The sequence below is a fragment of the Pistacia vera genome, unplaced genomic scaffold, assembly GCF_008641045.1.
Source record: "Pistacia vera cultivar Batoury unplaced genomic scaffold, PisVer_v2 Contig249, whole genome shotgun sequence".
NCBI lineage: Eukaryota > Viridiplantae > Streptophyta > Magnoliopsida > Sapindales > Anacardiaceae > Pistacia > Pistacia vera.
The window spans coordinates 533,228-560,848 of NW_022196056.1; the positions used below are offsets into that span (position 1 = coordinate 533,228).

Here is a 27,621-nt window from a genome sequence, read left to right on the forward strand (position 1 = left end):
GCTTATTACGAATTTGGGTCTGCTGGATCAAATTGAGAATAGTGTTGCTAAACACACTACCAGTCTACCACACATTCAGTACTGCCTTTTTTTGTTTTTTAATGTCTTGAACTCCATTTACACACTCAAATAGCAATTGTTGAACATAAACTATATCAATAATATACACTTCACTTTCTCTTTACTTTTTAGTTATAAATTTTTTTTTTCTATACATGATATTTTGAGCACAAATGGGATATGTTCAGATTGTTTATCAGTAACAGGAATTATACTCTTTAGCACCCAGTTTGGTTAAATCATTCAATTCTCATATTTGAGGGCTCTGTTAGAGAAACTAGTTTGATACTCACTCCTTAGTAAACAAGACCATAAAGAACATACATAAGAATTTACATTGGAGTGAATGAATTATTTTCATTTTCTTTCTCCTGCTCTCTCCCTCAATTACTATGCAACCAAAATTAGGAGCAAAAAGTGAAAAAGCAGTAGCAGTGAAGAGGGGTATTGTCGTAATTCTCTTTAGCATTGATGGTTTTGTTAATACATCTTAATAAATCAGATTTCATACAGCTTCAATGCCAGAGTCATGGATTACTTGCATCTTTGACAGTTTTACAACTAGGAAAAATATTTTCTTGAATATCATATCAAATGTTCAAAATGGCTATTAATTACCTACCACCAGACACCAGAACCCAGCATAAAGAATGGGTATTCAATTTACTATAACTTAGATTGTATTGTACAAGTTACAGGAAAAGGACAATCTCTGACACCATTATAAAGCCTTCTCTAGCCATCCTGGCAATCTGAGGGAAGGCCTCATCCCCAATCTGGTAAGAAACACGGTGTACAATAGGTGGAGAAGGAACACAAAAAATCCGCTATTCAGTAAGACCTGGTAATCAGAAGATTAGTAAGCTTTTTTTACCAAACATAAAAGAAGTTAAAAATTAGGAGGGAGAGTAGTGAAAGGTACCAAAGTTCCAAATATAGCATATATCACATTCATTGATGGAATTATATTAACACCCGTGGCAGAGAAAATGAACGTGAGAGAAGCATGAATGTTTATGGTGATCTACAAGCATATGAAACAACACTTTGAGTCAATTCATGATATCAAATCAAGCTAATTGAAAAAAAAAGAGAGAATATAATCACCAATGCAAGTATGTTCTCTCTTATTAAGAAGGAGGATGTCATAATATACCCCATTGCACCTGTTGAACGTGCCTGCATTTTTTAACAAATACCACTGCGGTTAGAAATTTGGAAAAGAAGGGCTTTGGTTCAAACACAGGTAAGGAATTCAAGGAACAAGGGAGAAAACACTACAATGGTGCACAAGAAAATGGAAAGACCCCAGTTTGTCCCCCTCCTGAAAAGTTGCACAAAGAAAATTGAACAGTTACTATACAAGTTTGATAAATTTCAAAATGATTGTTCTTGTTTTTCATTCCTAGCTTGGACAAATAAAAGGTCATCTCATTTTCAAGGGTGAGAAGCATGCCAAAGAGTAAAAACTCATTAACAATTATCACACTAATGAAACAACAGATTAACTTAAATGGGTTTCTTGGCTCTACTTACTCAATATGGGCTTTACACTGCAGGGGATTTAGATGCTACCAAGTTACAAAACATTAAACTTGTTGAGATATGAAAAAATCTGAGGAAATTAAAGCAAGTTGAAGGATATGCAAGAGTTTAATATCCCTAATAAGGACAAAGAATAACAAAAGGGCAATCAAGGTATTTGACTTATTCACAAAAAATTACCAAATTGTCGTTAACCGAGAAGAAAATATGAAAATTTTGGTCAATGAAAACAAAAGAGTAAAACAAGAAATTATTCAAATTCTGAAACTTTATCTCATTTCATCATAATGTTTATGTCTTCCCTAAGGATCCTAAGGAAGGATAAAAAAATATTTAAACAAGAAAATTAAATTAAAATCCCATTTGATAGTCATAATTTGTATCAAATACCTCCACAGAGAACCCATTGTAAAACCAAGCAAACCATGTGTAAGCTGCAGAAGAAAAAAGCAATATCAGTCATTCTACCGAGGAAAGTAGAATATGGTATTCTATTCATGAGATATAATAAAAGGGAAAGCCATTGCTTCAGAAAGGAACAGAGAATTCATCATATTATCCTTGCAGTCATGGCATATATAGCTCAAAGCAATGAAGCATCCATTTCCACAGACTAAAATTCCTCATACTTTTAAACTTCACTATGCTGACTTCAATGTATTCCATAATCTTCGACCAAGTCAAAGGTTTTAAAACCCCGTAAAATCCGCAGAGGTTTCACTTCTTGTGTTCAGATAAAATTCACATGAATAGTAGGAAATATTGGTATCAATTACAGGAAGTAGGAAGTTCACAAGCATTATATCTAACTCATCAATGATTATAAAGAGGCCACGAATTTTCAACCGCACCAACAACTGCAATTAAATAAGCAGTTCACACTCATTCATATAACCAAGTGTAAGAACAGAACAGCCTTTATACGGCGGAATGAACCATTAATGATGACAGAGCTCTCACCAGATAGGCTAAAGCTTTCACAGGACCAGACAAGACAAGCAATAGCATGGCCGTCGCCACCTGAAAATAATTGCAATCATTGAATAATTAAACAAACTTCCAATGCAATAAACGAAAAAAAAAAATTCTAAATAGGGATTGATAATAAATGGTTACAAACCATAGTTTTCCTCCCAGCTGCAACACCCCATCTCATTGAAGAGATTACTATCGGCAATGAGAAAAAACATCCAAAGTAATTCTGCGCAAACCCAAATCCTATTTTCAAACATATATATATATATTAATTCGGTTGTGTTCAAATAAATAAATACACATCAAAACAATTTTTTCTTTCCTCTTTTTAACAAACAATTGTAAGCAACCATTTGCGAAACATACCATATCGGAGAAAAAATAAATATTGAATAAATTACCTACTTCAAAACTGAAACAAAAAAGCTGAAACGAACCTCGATGGAGAGAGAATTGCTCAAGAAGTAAACAAGGCCAGTAACTGCAGCGAACATAGAGCACTCCACCAATCTCAGTGTCTTTTGGTAAACGACACCGTCTGGGGCTAAGTCATCAAATTCTGATAAAGTATTACTAACGCTGATACCTTGTTTTTCTTCTTCATTATTAAGAAACGAAGTTTTGGCCTGCGAAATGCAAGAGAGTTTGAAGCTGGGTTTGAAGAGAGAAAGAGAATGAAAAAGAGTTGTGGAAGAAGAAGAGGTAAATTGGAGTGGTAATTTAGGTTGATGAGAAGAGGTAGTTTTGGGAAAATGAAAGAAGAACAAGGGTTGGGGATGAATTTTGAGGAGATTCATGATTCATGGACGTAGTTTCTGTGCTTTGTTTTGCTGGGAATTGAATTGAGAGCGGGTGAGGAACGGTGACGATGGGTTGAATTGGGTCTTTGATATTTTTCCTGTTGGGACCAAGTCCCAAAATACACTTAATGGGCCAGCCCGGTATATCGATTAATTGACCCTTATGAATTTATGTTCCTTTAACCAAAACGCACATTAGAAAATTCAATGGAAGTTAAGCAAGAATCAGATTTTTGTCTTCAGGAAATTGTTAATCACAAAAACAGATGACAACTTCACTCTAATACTTAACATAATTCATAGATGTAAAGTAGGGATAGCAAAAATATCTAAATAGATTGGATACCTATGGACTGAACCAATTTGGATTGCATTGGATTTAGTTCATATATGAAATCGATCAATATTCATAGAATCCATATTGATTGGACTGGATTATGGATTTCTAATATTCAATTCATTATCCATTATCTACACACAATTCTTCAAAATATAATAAGAAATTAAATAAAGATTTTAATTCATTGAATAAATCATTTCATAATTTTTTTAGTGATTTAAAAAAAAAAAAATTGAAATGACAATGGTTGTTGGGCATCACTAGTGATGGTCAATGGCAAGTCATTCGTTGATCAACGATAGGTCAACCACCAGTCAAAGGTGATCATTTAGCGTCAAATCTAGTTCTTTTAAGATCGAAACAAGTTTATCTATAGGGATCTGATTGAATCACCTTATTCATGCGCCAATTTTGGCTGCAAACGAAACTAGAATAGTTCATCGCCTTTTTGTGACCAAAATAAACATCGAAATCCGATGATTCAACCAACTTATGTAGATCGGGGAAGTCTAATCTGAACTAGGCCGAAGATGGTGCCAATGCACCACCTTTGATCAGCAGTCAATGTTGGTTGACTTGTGCCTGCTAATAATTAATAATAATATAATACATTTTTCAATATTTATTAAATACCTATTAAAATACAAATTAGTATGAAGAACAAATTATATTTTGACTAATTACTTAAGCTTAAAATATGAAAATTAATATGAAAATTTGAAACTTGATTAAAATTTAAAAATACAAAAATTAGATTAATTTACATATTAAAATTTACGGATTGAGTAATTCATAATCCAATCCATTATCCACAAAAATCCAATTCAATCCACCCTTAGATTTTGAGAATAGATTGGATTGGATAAAAATTCATGAGGATTGGATCCGGATCCTATCCAATCCACCAGTTTTGCCATCCCTAATGTAATGGACTCAGTAACCTACATAATAACATTTACATGTCTTAATGATAAAATTTTCTCAAATGCGGATGTCTCCACACTCCACGCTATTTACACGATTATCAACTTCCCCGTTCTTTAGAGATACATAATACACAAGACTTAAAATGTCGATGATCATCTCTAAACAGAGCCATTCACACAATCTTCATATATGGTCATACATCATTATATTAACACCTACATTTAATAGGATTCATGCATTACCGATACATACCATCACATTAAAACTCATTGCTCGAATGCGGTATGCCCATCAACAAGACCATTAGATTGTCGAATCCGGGCCAAATGCTTTTTCCCATTAAGGTGACCAAACATGATATCCATATTAGTGCAACTTACATTGCAGAGGGTGCAGCACCAAAGAGACTCTTTAAGCTCAACCCATTTATTCGTCAGGTAATCTTGTTGAACTTGCAATGGCTTCTGTGTTGGTACTTCACCATCTTCAGATTTCTTATCCTCTGGAGCAGGTGGAACTTTGCTTTTCAATGGCTGGTTCTTTGCTTTCAGCTGCTCCTCACGTGCCCTGTGTCGTCTTCCCTGAATATGTGACTTCAGTATTGCCTCACTATGTGCTGTAACTTGACAAACACTACAAGTCCACTCCTGCTGGACATCCTAAGAGACTGGTATTTCGGGGACTTCACTTCTGGCTGCCGCTGTTGCTGAGATTCTTTTAATTTCCTCAGGTTCAAATTTCTTGTTCTCGGACAGCAAAAAACAGAACTCTGGTAAACTAACCTGCCAATAATGATATATTGAAGAATATTGTTCAATCTTAACTGTAGCATAAGCTTAAGAAAACATGTGGAGTGAAAGAAGAAAGAGAAATAAGTAGCACATGGAGAAGTAGATGATAATATTGATAGATCAATATCAGTGAGTACACCCCATTGCAATTATTTAAAATCAAGACTTCTAAATTCATTCATTATTCCTGTACAGTCTACTTTTCCCACTAAATTACTGCTTTGAAGGGCATCAAATCCTTCCTAAGGATACTTCAACTTTACTTAGTACCTAACCTAAATTGGTTTTCCTGGGCATCTTTTTTTTTTTTTCTTTGGTATGTGTGTGTGTGATAATGAAACAAATCCCCTTAGCATGTCCTCCCTGACTTCAAAATCAAGGGCCTAATGTTGTTAGTCGAAGTTGGACAGAGGGGCAAACCTATGGCATGTATATTGGCCCTACAAAACATTTAACTTTTCAGTTTAAGACTTATATAGTGGCAGGAAATCTAACCCACAGTGAAAGTGGGTCTAGGCCTACAGTTCACAACTTGAGGTCTTAAGCCTTAACCACCAGACAAATGCCCCATGGCGCTTCCTCGGGCATTTGTTAAATGAACTCAAAAATCGATGTGAGATCGAATGCACTTGAGTTACCTGCTTGGCTGTCGCCATATCTGTTTTCTCTGCTACTTCCACAGCTTTCATATCTTTCTGGACAACATTAATGGGCTCTCCGCACTTTGACTGCATAAAGGAACAAGGATAGCTCCTCAAGACTTGATTAGTAAAACCATATGGCATATACTTTCTCTTCAATAATCATATAACCAATTCATCATAAATTAAACACATTATCATATATATACATTGATCAACTAAAATTGTAACTTGACATACACCAAAAGTCCAATCCTGCTGGACATTCTTAGAAACTGGTGTTTCAGCAAATTCACTACTCGCTGCCACTTTTTCTGATGTTCCTTTAATTTCCTCAGGTTCAAATTTCTTGATCTTAAAGTGAGCAAGACCAGGCTCTGTTAGACTAACCTGCTTATAACGAATGGAGGATAAGACTGTTCAATCATATTATGCTAACTGTAGCATAAGCTTATGACAACATGTGGAGTAAAAGAAAAAAGAGAAATAAGTAGAATATGGGAAGTTGACGAGAGGATATATAGTATTCATAGGTCAATAATCAACGAGTACAAACCTACTGCAGATTTTTTTAACTCAAAATTCAAGGGCATTAACTTGTGTCTTAAGAATTCCAACTTTAAAAGTACCCTTTCTCAATTTGGCTTTCCTTGGCAATTTGCCATTAATAAATTTAGAAATCAATGTGAGAAGAACTTTAATTACCTGCTCGGCTGTAGCCACTTCCTTCTTCTCTGTTACTTCTGAGGCATTTGTGTCTTTCTGCACAAAATTAATGTGCTCACTGCCCTTTGACTGCATCAAGGAAAACAGATTAGCTCCTTAGAAAGTTAATAAGCAAAATTACATGTCACAGTCTTTGTCTTCAATACATCATCATACGTTAATAATTAATTAAAACAAATATCATATGATATAGTGAACAATAAAAGTTACATTCATGGTGTCAATGCTACAATCACAACACATACATACCCATACCACAACAATATAACTTTGATGCAAAACTAAGCTTGGTGTGATCTAATAAGCAAAATTACATGTCACAGTCTTTGTCTTCAATACATCATCATACGTTAATAATTAATTAAAACAAATATCATATGATATAGTGAACAATAAAAGTTACATTCATGGTGTCAATGCTACAATCACAACACATACGTACCCATACTACAACAATATAACTTTGATGCAAAACTAAGCTTGGTGTGATCTTCAACAGAAGTGAAGGCAAAGCTTAAGGAAAATAAGGGGAGGGAAAGAGAGAGTGATGACATGCATGATGTATCATCCACTGCATATCTTAACTTCATTTCATAAATTCTATAACAATCTTGATATTACACCAATGCAATCTAATAATTTCAACGAATAAACACTTGTTGTCTTATGAACATATGTAAACAAACAACGACAAATATAAGTTTAAAATAGAAACAAAATTTGAATATCTTATAAAAATTCTGATACATAGCAAATATTTCCAAATTAGAATCTAACTAGTCACATACCTTGTTAGCAACAATTTCATGCAAAGCTTCATCTCCAATCTCTTTTACATATCTTTTTTCCACAGTAACAACTTTAATTCTGTTGAAAAAGAACTCCTTCTTCTCCTTGAACTGGTTGATAAGATCTTTAACATCCAAAGAGATGCACGGATGAAGAAGGTGTTTGTAAACATAGAAAGCGCCATCGAAGTTTGACAATACCAACCAGCAGAAGATTACCAGCTTAATGTAAGGCCACAAAAGTGGTAGCCTGGCAAGTAATTAAGATAGCAAATGAAAAAGTAAATATGAGGACAATCAATATGTTTGTTGGACTGACTCAAATAGATTATTAATTGCATTTCCATCCCATTGCTACATTTTGAAGGATTGGCCGGCTATGAGCAAATTGCAGACGTTTATCAAGTAATCTAATTCAAAAAGACAAGACAAAATGCTTGATTGCATGTAAATGGAACCCAAATATAACAGTCTACTTTAATCAGTAACAGAGAATGAATATATATATATATATATATAGAAGAAGAGTAGTAAAATCACCATTCGAGTAGCTTCACAAAAGCACCTTCAAAGAGGAAAGTTAAAGAAAATAAAATCCAATATGCAACCAACTTCCTAAAATCTGAGCTTGAATCAGTCTCAATTGCCCGTATAGAAGCATATCTGTTGAAACAACAACATCACCATCATCATCCCACTGAAGCATCACTAAAATGAATGTGAACAGAAAAAGAAACTGCAAATTCTTAGAATACTAATTTCCCAAGAAAATCAAACTCAAAACGAGGTAAATACTTACAGAGGATAAACCAAAGCAAAGAGAGTCCTACAAAAAGTAAATCACAGACAATGAGAAACAAAACAAACATACAATCAAAAAATAAAAATCATTTAAACTGCAGCAAAAATTAAAAACATACCAAGGAACAACATAAAAGCATCTTACTACAAACTCCAAAATAATCATAAAGCCCATGTTTCATTCAATCACTTTGTGTAGGTAATTTTTCCAGTTTGCATATGCAGAGGCAGCAGAGCAGGTTCTTCGGACGAAGTCCAATAGTCGATCAGAAGCAGAAACAAGACTCCAAACAGTCATTTCACTTGGTACCGTAAATGGCCCTCATATTTTACTTTAATGACGAAATTGCCTAGATCATTCAGAGATCTTCCTCAACTCGCTGATGCACGTGAGCATTTGTAATCACTTTGACATACTGCCACGTTAACATAAAAAAAGTTTTAAAGCCCCAACATGGGCGAGTATAGAAATATGGAGAATGTTGGAGATTCGTGGTACGACCAGAAGGAACAGTAGAATTCCAGCGTCCGTACATCCATTTCCGTGGGCTAAGGCAAGGAAAGGATATGCGTACACAGATAACATGCGGAGTCGGGTCAAGGGGCATTTTTGTATAGCTTAATCAAATACAACGGGGCCTGGTGGGTGCAGGCGGGCCAATTATGTGAGGTTTTGCTTTGCTCACTCATTAAACCAAAGAGTTTGATACAACAAAAGGCCCACCAGGTTTGGCCCTTGAAAAATAAAAATCTTAGGAACAGGGCTAACTTTTTTTTTTTCTTTGGTATGTGTGTGTGTGATAATGAAACAAATCCCCTTAGCATGTCCTCCCTGACTTCAAAATCAAGGGCCTAATGTTGTTAGTCGAAGTTGGACAGAGGGGCAAACCTATGGCATGTATATTGGCCCTACAAAACATTTAACTTTTCAGTTTAAGACTTATATAGTGGCAGGAAATCTAACCCATAGTGAAAGTGGGTCTAGGCCTACAGTTCACAACTTGAGGTCTTAAGCCTTAACCACCCGACAAATGCCCCATGGCGCTTCCTCGGGCATTTGTTAAATGAACTCAAAAATCGATGTGAGATCGAATGCACTTGAGTTACCTGCTTGGCTGTCGCCATATCTGTTTTCTCTGCTACTTCCACAGCTTTCGTATCTTTCTGGACAACATTAATGGGCTCTCCGCACTTTGACTGCATAAAGGAACAAGGATAGCTCCTCAAGACTTGATTAGTAAAACCATATGGCATATACTTTCTCTTCAATAATCATATAACCAATTCATCATAAGTTAAACACATTATCATATATATACACTGATCAACTAAAATTGTAACTTGACATACACCAAAGGTCCAATCCTGCTGGACATTCGTAGAAACTGGTGTTTCAGAAAATTCACTACTTGCTGCCACTTTCTCTGATGTTCCTTTAATTGCCTCAGGTTCAAATTTCTTGATCTTAGAGTGAGCAAGACCAGGCTCTGTTAGACTAACCTGCTTATAACGAATGGAGGATAAGACTGTTCAATCATATGATGCTAACTGTAGCATAAGCTTATGAAAACATGTGGAGTAAAAGAGAAAAGAGAAATAAGTAAAATATGGGGAAGTCGACGAGAGGATATATAGTATTCATAGGTCAATAATCAATGAGTACAAACCTATTGCAGATTTTTTTAACTCAAAATTCAAGGGCATTAACTAGTGTATTAAGAATTCCAACTTTAAAAGTACACTTTCTCAATTTGGCTTTCCTTGGCAATTTGCCATTAATAAATTTAGAAATCCATGTGAGAAGAACTTTAATTACCTGCTCGGCTGTAGCCACTTCCTTCTTCTCTGTTACTTCTAAGGCATTTGTGTCTTTCTGCACAAAATTAATGTGCTCACTGCCCTTTGACTGCATCAAGGAAAAAAAAATTACCTCCTTAGAAAGTTAATAAGCAAAATTACATGTCACAGTCTTTGTCTTCAATACATCATCATACGTTAATCATTATTAAAACAAATATCATATAATATAGTGAACAATAAAAGTTACATTCATGTGGCAATGTGTTAGAAACCCCTCTGTTTTGTTAGAACCCTATGTTATTCCCACCTGCAGAAAACACTCATGCACTACAATTTCAGAATTCATAAAGTACAATTCACAAGATAACAAGTACAAGAAGAGAATGAACAGTGATGACAATAGCAGATTCCCAAGAACAAATTAAGAAGTAAAAGATAGAAAGAACAATCAGCTGGCTTCGAGGGCAGTACCTCCCCAACCCAATTCCCCTCTACTTTTTCAATACCAAAAATATTCTCTGTCAACCCTTTTACGCCCAACTTCACTCTAACAGAATTTCCAAATCCAATCCAAGGATGTGCACCTGTCCCATGCTTAGAAAAAATGTCATTTTATCCTCTCTGCCCACTCTTTTCTTCTGCTGAAAGCGTGCCCAACGGGGTCTCATCACAATGCTAAAATCACAACACATACCATCATACTACAACATATGTAACTTTGATACAAAATTAAGCTTTGTGTGATCTTCAACAGAAGTGAAGGCAAAGCTTAAGGAAATAAGGGGAGGGAAAGAGAGAGTGATGACATGCATGAGCATCACCACTGCATATCTTAACTTCATTTCATAAATTCTATAACAATCTTGATATTACACCAATGCAATCTAATAATTTCAACGAATAAACACTTGTTGTCGTATGAACATATGTAAACAACAACGACAAATATAAGTTTAAAATAGAAACAAAATTGAATATCTTATAAAAATTCTGAACATAGCAAATATTTCCAAATTAGAATCTAACTAGTCATACTTGTTAGCAACAATTTCATGCAAAGCTTCATCTCCAATCTCTTTTACATATCTTTTTCCACAGTAACAACTTAATTCTGTTGAAAAAGAACTCTTCTTCTCCTTGAACTGGTTGATAAGATCTTTACCAAAAGAGATGCACGGATGAAGAAGGTGTTTGTAAACATAGAAAGCGCCATCGAAGTTTGACAATACCAACCAGCAGAAGATTACCCGCTTAATGTAGGGCCACAAAAGTGGTAGCCTGGCATAATTAAGATAGCAAATGTAAAAGTAAATATGAGGACAATCAATTTGTTTGTTGGACTGACTCAATAGATTATTAATATTGCATTTCCATCCCATTGCTACATTTGAAGGATTGGTGGCTATGAGCAAATTGCAGACGTTTATCAAGTAATCTAATTCAAAAAGAACGACAAATGCTTGATTGCATGTAAATAGACCCCAAATATAACGTCTGGTTTAATCAGCAACAGATATATATATATATATATATATATATATAGAGAAGAGTAGTAAAATCACCATTCGAGTAGCTTCACAAAAGACCTTCAAGAGGAAAGTAAGAAAATAAAATACATATGCAACCAACTTCCTAAAATCTGAGCTTGAATCAGTCTCCAATTGCCCGTATAGAAGCATATCTGTTGAAACAACAACATCACCATCATCATCCCACTGAAGCATCACTAAAATGAATGTGAACAGAAAAAGAAACTGCAAATTTAGAATAACTAATTTCCCAAGTAAATCAAACTCAAAACGAGGTAAATACTTACAGAGGTAAACCAAAGCAAAGAGAGTCCTACAAAAAGTAAATCACAGACAATGAGAAACAAAACAAACATACAATTAAAGAATAAAAATCATTAAACTGCAGCAAAAATAAAAACATACCAAGGAACAACATAAAAGATCTTACTACAAACTCCAAAATAATCATAAAGCCCATGTTTTTCAATCACTTTGTGTAGGTAATTTTTCAGTTTGCATATGCAGAGGCAGCAGAGCAGGTTCTTCGGACGAAGCCAATAGTCGATCAGAAGCAGAAACAAGACTCCAAACAGTCATTTCACTTGGTACCGTAAATGGCCTCATATTTACTTTAATGACGAAATTGCCTGATCATTCAGAGATCTTCCTCAACTCGTGATGCACGTGAGCATTTGTAATCACTTTGACATACTGCACGTTAACATAAAAAAGTTTTAAAGCCCCACATGGGCGAGTATAGAAATATGGAGAATGGGGAGATTCGTGGTACGACCAGAAAGAACAGTAGAATTGCAGCGTCCGTACATCCATTTGTGGGCTAACTCTGAAGCCAGGAAAGGAATGCGACACAGAGTGTCACTGTCACTACACAGCTACATGCGGAGACGGGTCAAGTGGCATTTTTGTATAGTTTAGTCAAATAAACGGGGCCTGGTGGTGCAGGCGGGGCAATCGTGAGGTTTTGCTTTGCTCACTCATTAAACAAAGAGTTCGATATACAACAAAAGGCCCACAGGTTTGGCCCTTGAAAAAAAAAAATCTTAGAAAATGGAGATGCGGGGTATCGATCCCGGTACCTCTCGCATGCTAAGCGAGCGCTCTACCATCTGAGCTACATCCCCTTGTTGGGTGTATGTTAACAAAAATCATTACATATATTTAGGTTTTGTTTTGTTCATGATATAACTAACCTACAATAGAACACCACGACACCCTTAATATCCTTTTACTTTTGATCTATGAAATTATTCAACGAATCAATTTGAGAGCTTTTGTTGATCTTCTTGATGTTATGGCTTTAATTTCTTTTATACATATCAACCGCGAAGAGTGAATGGAAGCAACAAGTTCGCTTTTAATTAACATTTAACTCTCATGGAGGGGAAGTCCAGAAGTGAAGTGAGTATTTTGAATTCCATGAATATAGTTCTTGCTTTGCTTTCCCGTGATCAAATGTATTAGCATGGTAGTAACATTAATTAGAACCAGTTTCTATTCTACTGTAACAATAGTAGCAGCTACTAAAATGATAAGTACAATATCTGTCTCTGGGTGTACTGGAGTATAATCTTCGTCTCGAGAAGAAGTAATGTTTGATCCCGTCGGCTGTGAATACAACCTCATTAAAAAAAAAAATTATCATGGATTGAATAGTTAAAAAATAGATGGAATAATATAAAGTGAGTTGGGTAACGTCATTCATTGAAATGGCTTAGAATTGAGCTTTATTCAGAGGTGCATAACAGCGTAATTATAAGAACATGTTGACTTACACAAGAAGAAGGTAGGGACGTAGCCATAAAAATCAACACTACAAATCATTACTTGATACAAAAAGTTTTTACACTCTCAAAATTTTATTTTGAAAACTCGAACACATATAGAGCCAACTTAGATGTGTAGAGCTAGCATTGTGATTGTAATGGGGTCCCTAAACAAGTTTGACAGCGAATATTGTAACTTAATCATATGCATAAACGTAATATATAATGGAGGTTAGGTTAGGTTAATGAATCTTAATTAATCCAATGTGAAACTGATAATAATAGAAAACAACAAAATAATTAATGAAGGGGGGAAGAAGAAAGGAACATAATGATAAGAAGAAAGAAATGAAATTTAAGAGAAAGTGTTGTCTAGCTAAGATAGGTTAAAACAATTGTTTTTGTAAGTCAATGATGCATGGGTATTTTCAACTTTGCTGCGACTTGGGGCATGCCGCCTCACCATTATAATCTTACTCCTAGACGTGCTTCTTTCACACACCACAACTCTCTATCTGCCATAACCCACTCCCATTTTGACTTTCACTTTGGGAAAATTAACAAAATGATCAAGAATAGGGGACATCTGAAATGGATATGATATATATTCTTTTAATCTTGATGGATTGTCTTTACGACAACTCTATTTGTTGGGTTAGATTCGGATAAGCAAAATGGATTAGGTTTCTTATCTATTTTTATAATAGTGAAAAATCTAAAAGAGTGAAAAATAGAGAGAAAGATTGAGTGCGATACTTTTATCTTTGTATTTTGATACTCAAAAAATTCTTCTATTAAATGTTGGACGTAATTCCTTAATTGGAACGAATTAAGATAAATGTGTTTCTGCTTTTATTTTATACTTTACTGTAACATGTTTGGCTTTCAATTAACAATCTCTACTTCACATATTACCAATTAACCAATTATTACTATTACATGTAACAATATCAAATTAATCTATTCAGGTTTGATAGGGAAATATGAGAGTTTAGTGTGTGTTAGAGCTGGTTGGTAGGGTTATTGTGATTTAAATTTTTGATATTTTTTGAAACCATTATCTTTATGATCTAACATTGATAAATAAACAGGATAAAATAATTACATTAATGTCAACCAAATCCATCATCACCGTTGAATAAACAAAGATAATAGTTCATAACAGTGTCAAAAAATGTATATATATAATATATATACACATGAGAAGTTTAGAATAATTACATACCTTAATTAATTTTTAAGGTTTATTAAACATCTATTATAAATTTAAAAAACTAGGAAAACTAAATCATCCAATATTAAATCTAAGAATTCAGTATAATGGAAGGGAAGCAAATCTAGAACCAATCACTGAGGTTGTATAATTGAATTGAATGTTTTAAAACACGAATCCTGACTAATGACACACATTAAACCTCTCTTGTAACTTGTTCTAACAAAATAAGAGACTTGCATTGGATCCAAACCATTTGATAGATTTTGAAGATTAAAAAAAAGAGAGAGAAAATAAGTCCACATTGAGTGATCTAATCTTGTGATTAATGCTACACATAAACATAACTTTAATTAAACAAAAAAGATGAGAGAATTTATAGAATGAAAAGACAAGAAGGAAGAAGAGAAGAGAGAATTGTTAGTTGAGTTGAGCCACGACACGCTAAAGAAACTATCTGCCTTGAGTGGATGTACACAATCTATTACGACTTGTTGCCTTGCGTGAAGTGGAGCATGCCTCTCATCACCATCATTGCCCATGTAAACTAACGCATATCACAACCGTTGAAAGAGGGGGCCGAACAGTTATCTTCCTTCCCTGGGTCCAGTATTAGATTTGTCGGTGGGACCGTGCTTCCATCTACGACTACGAGAAAACGACATAATATAAGACGTGTCTAATTAAATCATGATGCAATGTCAACAATGTGGACAAACATAATATACGTGTTTAGTTATGCTTACTTTAACTTCATCTTATCTTCCAATTTCCTTAAAATAAATTATATAATAAATTTTTGAATGAGACCAACTGACTTGTCAGGAATAGACATAAGCAGTAATATATATTTGTTTATTACGTGATATAACACTAGATTATATACATCTTCTAAACTTTCAGTCACTCCCTTAATAGTAGAGTAGTCGAATTTAGAAATCATATATACTTTTTTGTAACCATCTTATTAATGTTGAAAATGACTCGAATTCGAAAATATAAAACTTTTTTCTATTTACAATCAAGTCATCCAACTATAACATAACCAAAATAATATATAGTCTTGTCAAAGGACAAAATTTTATCAAAAATCTTCTTTCAATAGTTTGATATATATTTGTATTCTTGTCAATATATATATATATAAAAGTAACTTTTGTGAAGAGAAAGATTAGTGAGAAAAAAGGTGACCAATAATTTTGTAGAACAAATCTGATATGTATGATTTGAATGAATTAGGGTATAATTTTGATACAAGCTAACTGTTGTTACTAGTAGAGAATGATGATATCTAAACCACTAACAAGGAAAGAGACATAAGAGAATTGAAGTGATTTTGTGGAGAAAAGTCAAGACCAATGACAGCAAGTGAAGAAAATCTCGCAAAAAGGTGACAAAAACCAGTGAAGATTGATGGGTTATAAATCAGATGATTTGAAGACTTTATGATGAAGAAGAGCTCCATATTCGCTTTAGTACTGGCAAGTGCATGATTAGCATTACATTACATTACATTACCAGTCTTGATGGATCGAAAGAGAGAGTTTTTTTTTTGTTTTTTATTTTTATTTTCTTTCAAGTTCACTGCTTTACTCAATTTGATGTTGCATTCACTTCCCTACACAATTATACCTACAGCAACAGCAACTAGCGCTTTCTATATCACTGCTTTTTCTTCTTCCCCCACTGTTTATTTTTTCTTTTTAGGAAAGAAAACGTAAAGTTGACGCTTCTCTATGCCACTCTATCTAATCTCTAATCACTCTAAAATGTCATGGTGATACTACCTTACTTCCTTACTTCTAAATCTTTACTTTATCTCTCAACCTCTCTCACTCCTCATCTTCTCTTTTGATTCTTCTTCACTCTTCAAACCTACATTCTTTTATCTTTCTTTCTTATATACCTTTAATTTGAAGCTATTAAAGAAGGGAAGCCATGAAAGATAGAGGGAAAGCTGTGGAAGTATACAACAATGAACTGTTCTCAGATTATAGTTGTTCATCGGATCTTCCTTGCAAGAAACATCCACAGTCTTCTTCCGTTGGTATATGTGCTTATTGTCTTAAAGATCGTTTAGTGAAGTTGGTGTGCTCAGATTGTGGAGAGCAGCGTCTTTCTTCATGCTCTTGCTCTGAGATCTCCTCCAAACGGAATTCTTGCACTGTTGACGTAGGCAGTGTTGGTCGTGTCTCATTTCTCATTGAAAATGACAAGCAAAATGAAGTGGTTTCATCAAATCAAAACTCTAAGCCCAGAAACAGTACTGGAGAGAAACCAGAAGAAGTTATCTTGCTCAAGAGAAGTAACAGTAGCTGTGTTGAGATCAAGAAAAAGAATGGGTTGTGGAGAATCGGAAGGTTGTTTAGGAAGAAAAGAGACAAAGATTGTGGCAAAAGTGTCGGTGGATGTGATGAGAAAAGTGATTTATGGGTTGTTGATTATATGGGTACTGTGTCAAGGTCCAGGTCTCTTTGTAGCTTCAGGGGCGGTGGGCTTTTGGGGTCAGAAGACGGTGGTGATTTGATGAGTTATTCTGGAGCTCGGAGTTCTATTTCAGCTGCAAGGAGTTCTGGAGTCAACGCGGGTCTACTCTTTGATCCAGAGAGAAGAAGTGGCTTCAGTGAAGCTGAGCCAAGAAAAAGTGGGTTTGATAGTTCAAGGAGGGATAGTTCAGCAGTAGAATCTGATCAATTTGGTAGTGATTTTAAGGGTATGAGAAAGAGTAGTCTTATGGAGCTTGACGGTGGTGGTGTTAATGGTGCTAATAGACGTGTGTTTTCACTTAAAGAGAGTTACTTTACTGGTGGGGAAGATTCAGGTTTCATTGATCTGAAATTTGATTTTCCATCAGAATCTAAAGGGGATCATCATGCTGGGAAAATGGGAGTTCTGTCAGATTCAAACTCAGCTTTTGGCAGCATGAGAGGTGGTGATCATCAGTTTTTGTCACATGATCAAAGTGGAGGTTCCTGTGGCGGTGGGGATGCGATGTTGTGTCATGGTGGTTCTTGTAGAATTACAGTGAATGAAAGAGGGATAAAAAAGAGCAGGAAAAGTTTCAAAGGTTGGAGATGGATTTTCAAGCAACATCCAAATTGGATTAGTGGTAGGAAGAAAGATCATGAAGATCTTATGGTCAATCCATCATAAAATTACCATAAACATTATGTTAGCTTAATTAGACCAATCTTAATTAAATTTTATGTCATCTTTGTCTTGTTCTCTGTTCTTGGTCAATCATGTAGGATGGAGAAGAAGAAATGAAATTTAAGAGAAATTGTTGTCTAGCAAGATAGGTTAAAAAAATTGTTTTTGTAAGCCAATGATCATGGGTATTTTCAACTTTGCATGCGACTTGGGCATGCCGCCTCACCTTATAATCTTTACTCCCTAGACGTGCCTTCTTTCCACACCCACAACTCTTCTATCTGCCATTAACCCATCCCCTTTTGACTTTTCACTTTGGGAAATTTAACAAAATGATCAAATAGGGACATCTGAAATGGATATGATATATATTCTTTTAATTTTGACGGATTTTCTGTTTATGACAATTCTATGTTTTGGGTTAGATTCGGTAACCCAAATGGATTAGGTTTCTATTATCTTTATAATAGTAAAACTTAAAGAGTTAAATAAGAAGAAAAGATTGAGTTGATATTCTCATCTTTGTATTTGATACTCAATAAATTCTTTATTAATGTTGACGTAATTCCTTAATTGAACGAATCAGGATAAATTGTATGTTCTGTCTTTATTTTATACTTTACTTGTAACGTTTGGCTTTCAGTTTCAACAATCTCACTTCAACCAACATTACCAATTAACCAATATATTACTATTACATGTAACAATATCATAATTCAATCTTATTCAGGTTTATTAGGAATTATGAGAGTTTATGGTGTGTTAAGCTAGGTTGGTAGTTTATTTGATTTAAATTTTTGATAATTTTTTGTAAACCATTCTCTTTATTTATCTAACATTGATAAATAACAAGTATAAGGTAATTACATTTAATGTCAACCCAATCCTCATCACCGTTAGATAAACAAGATAAATAGTTCACAAAAGTGAAAAAAAATTAAATAAGATATCAGGTATTGGGTAAATTTATGTCTTCTCACTAATTTTAGTTTATTAACACCTACAACCAAAAAACTAGTAACTACAATGTTATTAAATGTGACCGTAATATTAAATCTAAACAACTCAATGAAGGAAGGGAGTAAACCTCATCCATCAAAGACCATCAGTAGTCAAGAGACCAATCAGTAGAGTTGTAAATTGAATTGTCTTAAACCGTAATCCTGCCTGATGAGACACATTAAACCTCTCTTGTAACTTGTTCTAAAAAATAAGAGACTTGCATTGGATCCATAACCATTTGACTGTATTTTGAAGATAAAAAAAAAAAAAAAAAAAAAAAAAAGGAGAGAAATGAAGTCCACATTGAGTGATCTAATCATGTGATTAATGCTCCACATAAACATAACTTTAATTAAACTAAAAAAGATGAGAGATTTATAGAATGAAAAGACAAGAGAAGAAGAGAAGAAGAAGAAGAGAATTGTTAGTTGAGTTGACACGACACGCTAAAGACTATCTGCCTTGAGTGGATTTTTACACATCTACGACTTGATTGCCTTGCGTTGAAGTGGAGCATGCCTCTCATCACCATCATTGCCCATGTACCTAACATATCACAACACGTTAAAGAGGGGCCGAACAGTTTTCTTCCTTCCCCTGGGTCCATGTATTAGATTTGTCGGTGGGACACGTGCTTCACTTATACGACTACAGGAAAACGACATAATATAGACGTGTCTAATTAAATCATGATGCAATGTCAAACATGTGGACAACATAATATACGGTTTACGTTATGCTTACTTAACTTCATATCTATCTTCCAATTTCCTTAAAATAAATTATATAATATATTTTGAATGAGACCAACTGACTTGTCAATAACGTAAGCAGTAATATATATTTGTTTATTACGTGATATCAACACTATAATTATATACATTCAATTATCATCAGTTTTAAATTTAAGTGTCATCTTTAGTTAGGAAATTCGCTCATGATGCTCCTTTTGTAACCACTCTTATTAATGTTTAAAATGACTCAAATTCAGAAACTTATAAAAACTTTTTTCTCTTTTACAATCAAGTCACCCTATAACTACAACCAAAATAATATTATTGTCTTTGAAAGGACAAATTTTTTACAAAAACTTCTTTCAATAGTTTGATATATATTTGTATTCTTGTCAAAAAATATTAATATAAAAGTAACTTTTGTGAAGAGAAAGATTAGTTGAGAAAAAGGTGACCAATAATTTTGTAGACAAATTTGATATGCTATGATTTGAATTGAATTTAGGGTATAATTTTGATATAAGCTACTGTTGTTACTAGTAAAAATGATGTATATCTAAACCACTAACAAGGAAAGAGACATAAGAGAATTGAAGTGATTTGTGGAGAAAAGTCAAGACCAATGACAGAAAGTGAAGAAAATCTCGCAAAAGGTAACAAAACCAGTGACAGATTGATGGGTTATAAATCAGATGATTTGAAGACTTTATGATGAAGAAGAGCTCCATATTCGCTTTAGTACACTGGCAAGTGCATCCCAGGTTTGGCCCTTGAAAAATAAAAATCTTAGAAAAATGGAGATGCGGGGTATCGATCCCGGTACCTCTCGCATGCTAAGCGAGCGCTCTACCATCTGAGCTACATCCCCTTGTTGGGTGTATGTTAACAAAAATCATTACATATATTTTAGGTTTTGTTTTGTTCCATGATATAACTAACCTACAATAGAACACCCAGACACCCTTAATATCCTTTTACTTTTGCATCTATGAACATTATTCAACGAATCAATTTGAGAGCTTTTGTTGATCTTCTTGATGTTATGACTTAAATTTCTTTATATTACATATCAACCGCGAAGAGTGAATGGAAGCAACAAGTTCGCTTTTAATTAACATTTATAACTCTCATGGAGGGGAAGTCCAGAAGTGAAGTGAGTATTTTGAATTCCGTAAATAGAGTTCTTGCTTTGCTTTCCCGTGATCAAATGTATTAGCTATTGGTAGTAACATTAATTAGAACCAGTTTCTATTCTCACTGTAACAATAGTAGCAGCTACTAAAATGATAAGTACAATATCCTGTCTCTGGGTGTACTGGTAGTATAATCTTCGTCCGAGAAGAAGTAATGTTTGATCCCGTCGGCTTGTGAATACAACCTCATTTAAAAAAAAAATTATCATGGATTGAATAGTTAAAAAAAAAAAAAAAAAGAAATAGATGGAATAATATAAAGTGAGTTGGGTAGACGTCAGTTCATTGAAATGGCTTTAGAATTGAGCTTTATTCATGAGGTGCATAACAGCGTAATTATAAGAACATGTTGACTTACAGAAGAAGAAAGGTAGGGACGTAGCCATAAAAATCAACACTATCAAATCATTACTTGGATACAAAAAGTTTTTACACTCTCAAAATTTTTATTTTGAAAACTCGAACACATATAGAGCCAACTTATGAGTGTAGAGCTAGCATTGTGATTGTAATGGGGTCCCTAAACAAGTTTGACAGCGAATATTGTAACTTAATCATATGCATAAACGTAATATATATATAGAGGTTAGGTTAGGTTAATTAGAATCTTAATTAATCCAATGTGAAACTGATAATCAATTAGAAAACAACAAAATAATTAATGAAGGGGGGAAGAAGAAAGGAACATAATNCCCACATAAAAAGAAAATAAAGACAAATTAAAGGCACCTCTTGCTCTGCTTTTAAATATACAAACTTAAGAATATGCAATACAGATTTTTGTTTAACAATAATAAATGCCGCAGAAAGTGAATGGTGTAATTAAAAAACGCAAAAGTTCACAACAGAATCGCAGGACGTGAGGACCTAAAAGAATCTCACAAGCAGCTTTGGGAAAAATAAAGTGCAAAGAGTAAGCTAAAGTTTTGCGCTTTAATTTGTATTTTCATTTGTGCGCTGGGCTGGATACCATTTCCTGACGGGCAGTGGGCACACAGATACTATAAATGGTGGGTGAAATAATAAGGTATTAAATAGAATTTGGAAATGGGATGGTATTGGTTTTTCATGATTATGCTTCACATTAATACAACATACCCACTTGGATGCACATTTGGATTGGATGTTAGTGTGTAAGATCGCCCTACAAATTAACTACTTAATTAATATGCCACTCACATTTTCATGCTTTCGGATTGTTTATTATTGTGCACAATAATACAAAAAAGAGATATCACAGAATCTATTAAAATTAATACATGTTATTTGAATGATGGAAACATTTCTTTGGATTAAAATAGTCGTTAGGTATATGTAATGCTTCAATCTCATTTTGAGGATCCATGAACTCCAAAATTAAAGAGGAAATTATACTCTTTCATTAACTTCATGAAAAATATTGTCAGCTACTTAAAAGGTTTATGAAAGTGAGAATGATCATCTTTGTTTGTGTAAATAATAATTTATATTAGAATTAATGTCTGATAAATCCAAGTTAATAGAATTTAAAAGAAAATCCCAAATCTTATAATTAATATGTTGATTTTAACAATAGAATTTGAAAAATTAAAAAAATTCCCAGCTTGGATGGAAGAATTGCTTTCATAGTCATTAGCCCTCGTTTATGACAATGACATACTTGTGAAAAATGGAAGATATTGTTCCATTATTTTAAAAAATATTTTAATTACAATTTTGTCCATTGAATGTGGGCTAGGCCACTGGGGGCTAAAGAGTAAAGATCACTTCCTTCAATCAATAGACATTAGCCCTATGTATGGATATAAGTTCATTAAAGTAAAAATTTGATGAAAATTACATAAATTATTCTCCTAATTTTTTTTTTTTTTTTTTTTTTTTGTTTATTACCATGAGTGTCCGAGCTAACTTACGCGCACATCAACTAAACCTCTAGAATCCTGAAACTATCAGCCGAGTAAGAACTATAGTGGCTATCCCTTAGAACTACCGGTCAAGTAAGAGTTTCAGTGGCTACCTGTTTCAATTTAGAGAAAAAGATGAATATCTTTCAACTTTATTATTTCGGCTGTAAAGTTACAGAGGAGGAAGAAGATACAATATTCTTTTATATACACTTTTAAGTAAACCATAGTTAAACCAACTAACTACAGTTAAACTAACTGAGTCGCTAACTAACCACAACAGTAAGAACAACAACTCAAATACAATAATCCAAGACACCCCCCCCCCCCCCCCCCCCCCCCCCCCCCCCCCCCCCCCCCCCCCCCCCCCCCCCCCCCCCCCCCCCCCCCCCTCTCAAGTTGGTGGGTGATGAATATCCAGCACCCCCAACTTGGGCAGCAAATGGCGATGTAGAGCAGTTGGAATAGCCTTGGTAAACAAATCAGCAGGCTGGTCCTGTGTAGGTACACGAACTGGATGCACTAAACCTTCCTTAATCTTTGCACGAACAATGTGACAATCTATATCAATATGCTTTGTACGTTCATGAAAAATAGGATTGGAAGCAATATGAATGGCTGATTGATTATCACAGCCAAGGGGAATAGGAAGCTGCAGGGGAAAACCAAGATCAGTAAGCAGTTGAGACACCCAAACAAGTTCACAAACTGTGGAAGCCATAGCACGATATTCAGCTTCGGATGAGGATCTAGATACTGTGACTTGTCTCTTGGATTTCCAGGACAGCAAGGAGTTGCAGAGAAAGATGCAGAACCCAGTTACGGACTTATGAGTCATGAGGCAGGAGGCCCAATCCGAGTCACAAAAAGCTTGCAGCTGCAATGTACCATCAGTTGGGAACAATAAACCTAAACCAGGAGAGCCTTTCACATATCTAACAACTTTCATGGCAGTGTTGAGATGGGATTGTTTGGGCTGATGCATAAATTGACTGAGCAATTTTACTGCAAAACTTAAATCAGGTCGGTGAGGCACAAATATAACAGCTTGCCAATCAACTTTTGATAGACTGAAGGATCACTTAAGATGGGATCAAACTGTCCAGGAAAGGTTTGATCATACTCCACAGTTGTAAGCTTCAATTGAGGGTTAAGTGGAACCAAAGTGGGCTTAGAAGCTGCTAGACCAGATTCAACTATCAATTCCAAGGCATACTTTCTTTGACAGAGAGTTATACCTTTGGAAGAGCGAGCCACTTCAAAACCCAAAAAGTATCTAAGAGATCCCAAGTCTTTGAGTTTAAAATTTGAATGCAATAGATCTTTAGTGGCTTGAATCATAGAAGCATCACTCCATGTAATCACCAAATCATCAACATATACAAGAAGAATAATAATATCACCATTATGCTTTTTAAAGAAAAAAGAATGATCGGAAGGGGACTGCTGAAAATCTCTTGCTAACAAGGTAGTGGTGATTTTGGTGTTCCATGCTCGAGAAGCTTGTTTCAAGTCATAAAGTGACTTGTGCAATTTACAAACTAAAGGTTGAGCATGTGTATTGGAAAAACCTTGCGGCAAATTCATGTATATTTCTTCTTGAAGATTCCCTTGCAAAAAAGCATTATCAACATCTAAATGAAAGAGAGGTCAAGCTCTCAAGGAGGCAATAGCCAAGACTAATCTCACTATCACCATTTTCACCACAAGAGAAAAAGTCTCCTTATAATCAATTCCCGCCCTCTGTGTAAATCCTTTGGCCACCAATCTGGCCTTATACCTGTCTAGAGTCCCATCAGCTCTATACTTGAGTTTATATACCCACTTACACCTTATTGGAACCTTACCTAGTGGTAGAGAAACCAAAGACCATGTCCCATTTCTTTCCAAGGCTTGAATTTCTTGTTGCATGGCTGCAACCCAATTGGGATCTTTGGATGCTTGGGTGAAAGAATTTGGTTCAGTAAGTGAAGATATCTTTGGTAGGTTAGGGAAAGATGATTGTAGGTTATGCAATTGTGAATATGATATTTGATAGTAGGGATCAGATTTGATTGTGGCAGAGTGGGACACACAAAATCAGTTGTCCAAATAGGTGGCTTAGAGGTTCTACTTGATTTGCGAAGTTGGTTGTGTGAAGGGGAAGAGACAGTAGGTACAGTTGAAGGTAAAACAGGGGCTACAGGGTTAGATACATCAAGTTCTGTCTCATGATAAGTATCCAAATCAGAGGATGGATAAACTAGCTCTTCTTCCATAAAATTCTCAAAAGGAAATAATGGTTTACTGGACTGATGCATAAGGAAGGGAAATTTTTTTTCATGGAAGACAACATCCCGGCTAACACTCACTGTTTTGGATTGCAAATCATATAGGATATATCCTTTCTTATAGGCCGAATAACCAAGGAAAGCACATGGGATTGACCTTGGTGCAAATTTACCTTGAAAAGTTAGATTTGTAACATACGCTAAGCAACCAAAAACTCTCAAATGATCTAGCTTAGGTTGATGGCCATAGAACTTCTCAAAAGGTGAAAGACCATTCAAAACCTTGGTAGGCAATCTATTGATAACATAAATTGCCGCTTTTACTGCATAACCCCATAAAAATTCTAGAATTTGGGACTGAAACTTGAATGCTCTAGCAATGTTGAGGATGTGCCTATGCTTGCGCTCTATTACTCCATTTTGTTGTGGAGTGTAGACACAAGTACTCTGATGTATAATTCCTAAGCTAGACAACAATTCTTGGCAATTTTGATTAAAGAATTATGTTCCATTGTCTGTTCTAATAGACTTGGGGGTTCTATTGTACTGATTCTTTATCATGATCAGAAAATTCTTCAATGTGTGATACACATCGGCTTTAAACTGCATAAGAAACAGCCATGTAGTTCTAGTATGATCATCTACCACAATAAGGAAATACCTTGCATTACCTTGTGTTGATACCTTGTAGGGTCCCCAAACATCTAGATGCAATAAATCAAACACATTTGATGTAGTTGTCTTACTTAGACTAAAAGATAATCGGGTTTGTTTGGCCAGGGGACAAACTTCACAATGAAACTTTTCTTGAACTAAAATTTCAGGATTTATAGTTTGCAAAGTGGGTAATGAAGCATGCCCCAATTGTCTATGCCAAAGGACAATATCTTTAATATTCAAAGACCTTTTCATTGATGAACCAATATGAGCATCAACAGAATTTGTAGAATTACAAAATATCTCCTTATTACAATCAAATTCGCATATGCCTAATGCTTTTCTTAAAGTTGGAGCAAAATCATGTAAACAATCTTTTGTTTTGGAGATAAGGATGAAATGATACAACCCTTGGCATAGCTTACCAATCCCCCTCAGTTTGCCACTCCAAAGGTCCTAGACAATGCAAAAATCCAGATAAAAAATGATGGAGCAATGACTTGAAGATGTCAATTTAGATACTGATAGCAAATTGTATTTGAAATCAGGTAAATATAAGACTTTCTCAAGCAGTAAGTCTTCTTGTAATCGAACTGATCCAATATTCCTAATTGAAGTTTTACTGCCATTTGGGAGACCTATGAAGCTATTCATGGACGATTAACTAGCTATGGTAGATTCAAAATTACGGAAGTCATGGGTCATATGGTTTGTGGCCCCTGAATCTAATATCCAATTATTCACATTATCAAGACTTGAACATAATGAGATGGTCTTACTTGCCAAATTGGTTGATGGTGTTGTTAGATTCTCCTTTCCCAGCAGCTGCAGCAGTTGAGCATACTGTTCTGGAGTTAGTACATTTCCCAGGTTAGCTCCTCCTTTAGCACCATCAGTAGCAACTTCAGTATTCAACAATTGCGACTGTGATCCTTGCTCCAGACTTGGTTGACCTTGGTTGGCTTTAGCTTTCATTCTAGATTTCCCCTTGGTAAATTGAAAATCAGCTAGGTATCCATGAAGTTTGTAGCAGGTATCTCTCTTGTGTCCAGGTGCATGGCAGTAATCACATTCAATGTAAGGTTTTTTCCTTTATATTTAGAATTTTGGCCTGAATTTCTTTGGTTGCCTTGTGAATATAATGTTGTGGTAACGTCAGTAGCCTGATTGTGTCCTGTTAACACATTTTGACTCTCATCCTGGCTTACTATAGAATAAGCTTGATTCACAGATGGCAAAGGCACCATTAACAATATTTGACTTCGAACCATTCCATAAGAATCATTTAGTCCGATCAGAAATTGTAGCAGTTTCGGCTGATTCAAGTGAGCTAAATAAGCTTTGGCCGAGTCACTATCTGGCGGTGGTAAACTTACCAGTGAACTCAATTCATCCCACAAAGTCTTGAGTTTGTTATAATAAGCAGCCAACGAGTTTGTTCCTTACACCAGATTGGCTATCTCCCTGTGAATCCCAAACACTCTTGTTCCATTTATCTTGTTATATTGCTCTTGCAAGTCCTGCCATACTTGATGAGCGCTGGTTGAATAGACGATACTATTGAAAATCTCCTTCGACATTGTATTAAAAATCCATGCAAGAACTAAGGAGTTACAGCGCTCCCATTGAGCATGCAACGATTGATCAAATTCGGACTTCTCACAAGATCCATCTACAAACCCTAGCTTATTTTTGGTTCTCAAAGAAACTGTCATGGCGCGACTCCATATTCCATAATTCTTTGTACTAGTGAGTTGTTCCGAGACCAAGATTGAACCAGGAGTGTCTGATGGATGAACGTAGAGAGGAGATCCACAATCAGTGATATTCGACATCTTATATCTCAATTTGTATCTCTGCTAAAATTGGGCGAAATTGACGATTTGAAGAAAAAAATTGAAGAAGAAAGAAATCAAGATTGAGAAGAGCATCACTTCGGATTTGGGCTGGTTCTCTTTAAAATCGATTCAACATTTTAGAAGCCTGCTCTGATACCATGTTTCAATTCAGAGAAAAAGATGAATATCTTT

At 34.9% G+C, this 27,621-nt stretch overlaps 3 protein-coding genes and 2 non-coding genes across 6 annotated transcripts; 1 reads left to right on the forward strand and 4 right to left on the reverse strand.

The window, feature by feature from the left end:
* Positions 1–704: 704 nt before the first annotated feature.
* On the reverse strand, positions 705–3,459 carry LOC116132115. Of its 2 annotated transcripts, XM_031417787.1 has the most exons (8): positions 3,018–3,459; positions 2,726–2,806; positions 2,566–2,625; positions 1,996–2,039; positions 1,342–1,384; positions 1,168–1,239; positions 983–1,084; positions 705–901 (listed from the first exon to the last, which is right to left on the reverse strand). In XM_031417787.1, the coding sequence occupies exons 1-8, from the start codon at positions 3,375–3,377 to the stop codon at positions 782–784; spliced, it is 882 nt and encodes a 293-aa protein (XP_031273647.1). In that variant the 5' UTR covers positions 3,378–3,459; the 3' UTR covers positions 705–781. The 2 variants fall into 2 exon arrangements, with proteins under 2 accessions (XP_031273647.1, XP_031273648.1); XM_031417788.1 differs by lacking the exon at positions 2,726–2,806.
* A 1,282-nt stretch (positions 3,460–4,741) lies between these two features.
* Positions 4,742–8,941, reverse strand: LOC116132162 (HVA22-like protein a). The gene is made up of 7 exons (XM_031417821.1): positions 8,514–8,941; positions 8,393–8,419; positions 8,134–8,256; positions 7,594–7,843; positions 6,785–6,874; positions 6,077–6,166; positions 4,742–5,429 (listed from the first exon to the last, which is right to left on the reverse strand). Exons 1-7 carry the CDS (start codon positions 8,567–8,569, stop codon positions 5,307–5,309), a joined length of 759 nt encoding a protein of 252 aa, XP_031273681.1. The 5' UTR covers positions 8,570–8,941; the 3' UTR covers positions 4,742–5,306.
* A 3,833-nt stretch (positions 8,942–12,774) lies between these two features.
* Positions 12,775–12,847, reverse strand: TRNAA-AGC. Its single transcript has one exon. It is a non-coding gene; the product is annotated as a tRNA-Ala (tRNA).
* Positions 12,848–16,285: 3,438 nt separating this feature from the next.
* On the forward strand, positions 16,286–17,855 carry LOC116132127. Its single transcript, XM_031417797.1, has one exon. It carries the CDS (start codon positions 16,641–16,643, stop codon positions 17,853–17,855), a length of 1,215 nt encoding a protein of 404 aa, XP_031273657.1. The 5' UTR covers positions 16,286–16,640.
* Positions 17,856–20,383: 2,528 nt separating this feature from the next.
* On the reverse strand, positions 20,384–20,456 carry TRNAA-AGC. Its single transcript has one exon. It is a non-coding gene; the product is annotated as a tRNA-Ala (tRNA).
* Between the last annotated feature and the right edge of the window lie 7,165 nt (positions 20,457–27,621).

Bases quoted from the DNA above. Each gene is read 5' to 3' on its own strand.
- LOC116132115 (XM_031417787.1), bottom strand. From the start codon at position 3,377: ATGAATCTCCTCAAAATTCATCCCCAACCCTTGTTCTTCTTTCATTTT. The intron at 2,807-3,017 runs GTTCGTTTCAGC...GGGTTTGCGCAG, and splicing joins GCAATTCTCTCTCCATCGAG to AATTACTTTGGATGTTTTTT. The intron at 1,385-1,995 runs GTATTTGATACA...GCAACTTTTCAG, and splicing joins ACAATGGGTTCTCTGTGGAG to GAGGGGGACAAACTGGGGTC.
- LOC116132162 (XM_031417821.1), bottom strand. From the start codon at position 8,569: ATGGGCTTTATGATTATTTTGGAGTTTGTAGTAAGATGCTTTTATGTT. The intron at 7,844-8,133 runs GTGATTTTACTA...ATTACTTGCCAG, and splicing joins TTTGTGAAGCTACTCGAATG to GCTACCACTTTTGTGGCCTT. The intron at 6,167-6,784 runs GTAATTAAAGTT...TCCTTTATGCAG, and splicing joins AAGTGGCTACAGCCGAGCAG to TCAAAGTGCGGAGAGCCCAT.
- LOC116132127 (XM_031417797.1), top strand. From the start codon at position 16,641: ATGAAAGATAGAGGGAAAGCTGTGGAAGTATACAACAATGAACTGTTC.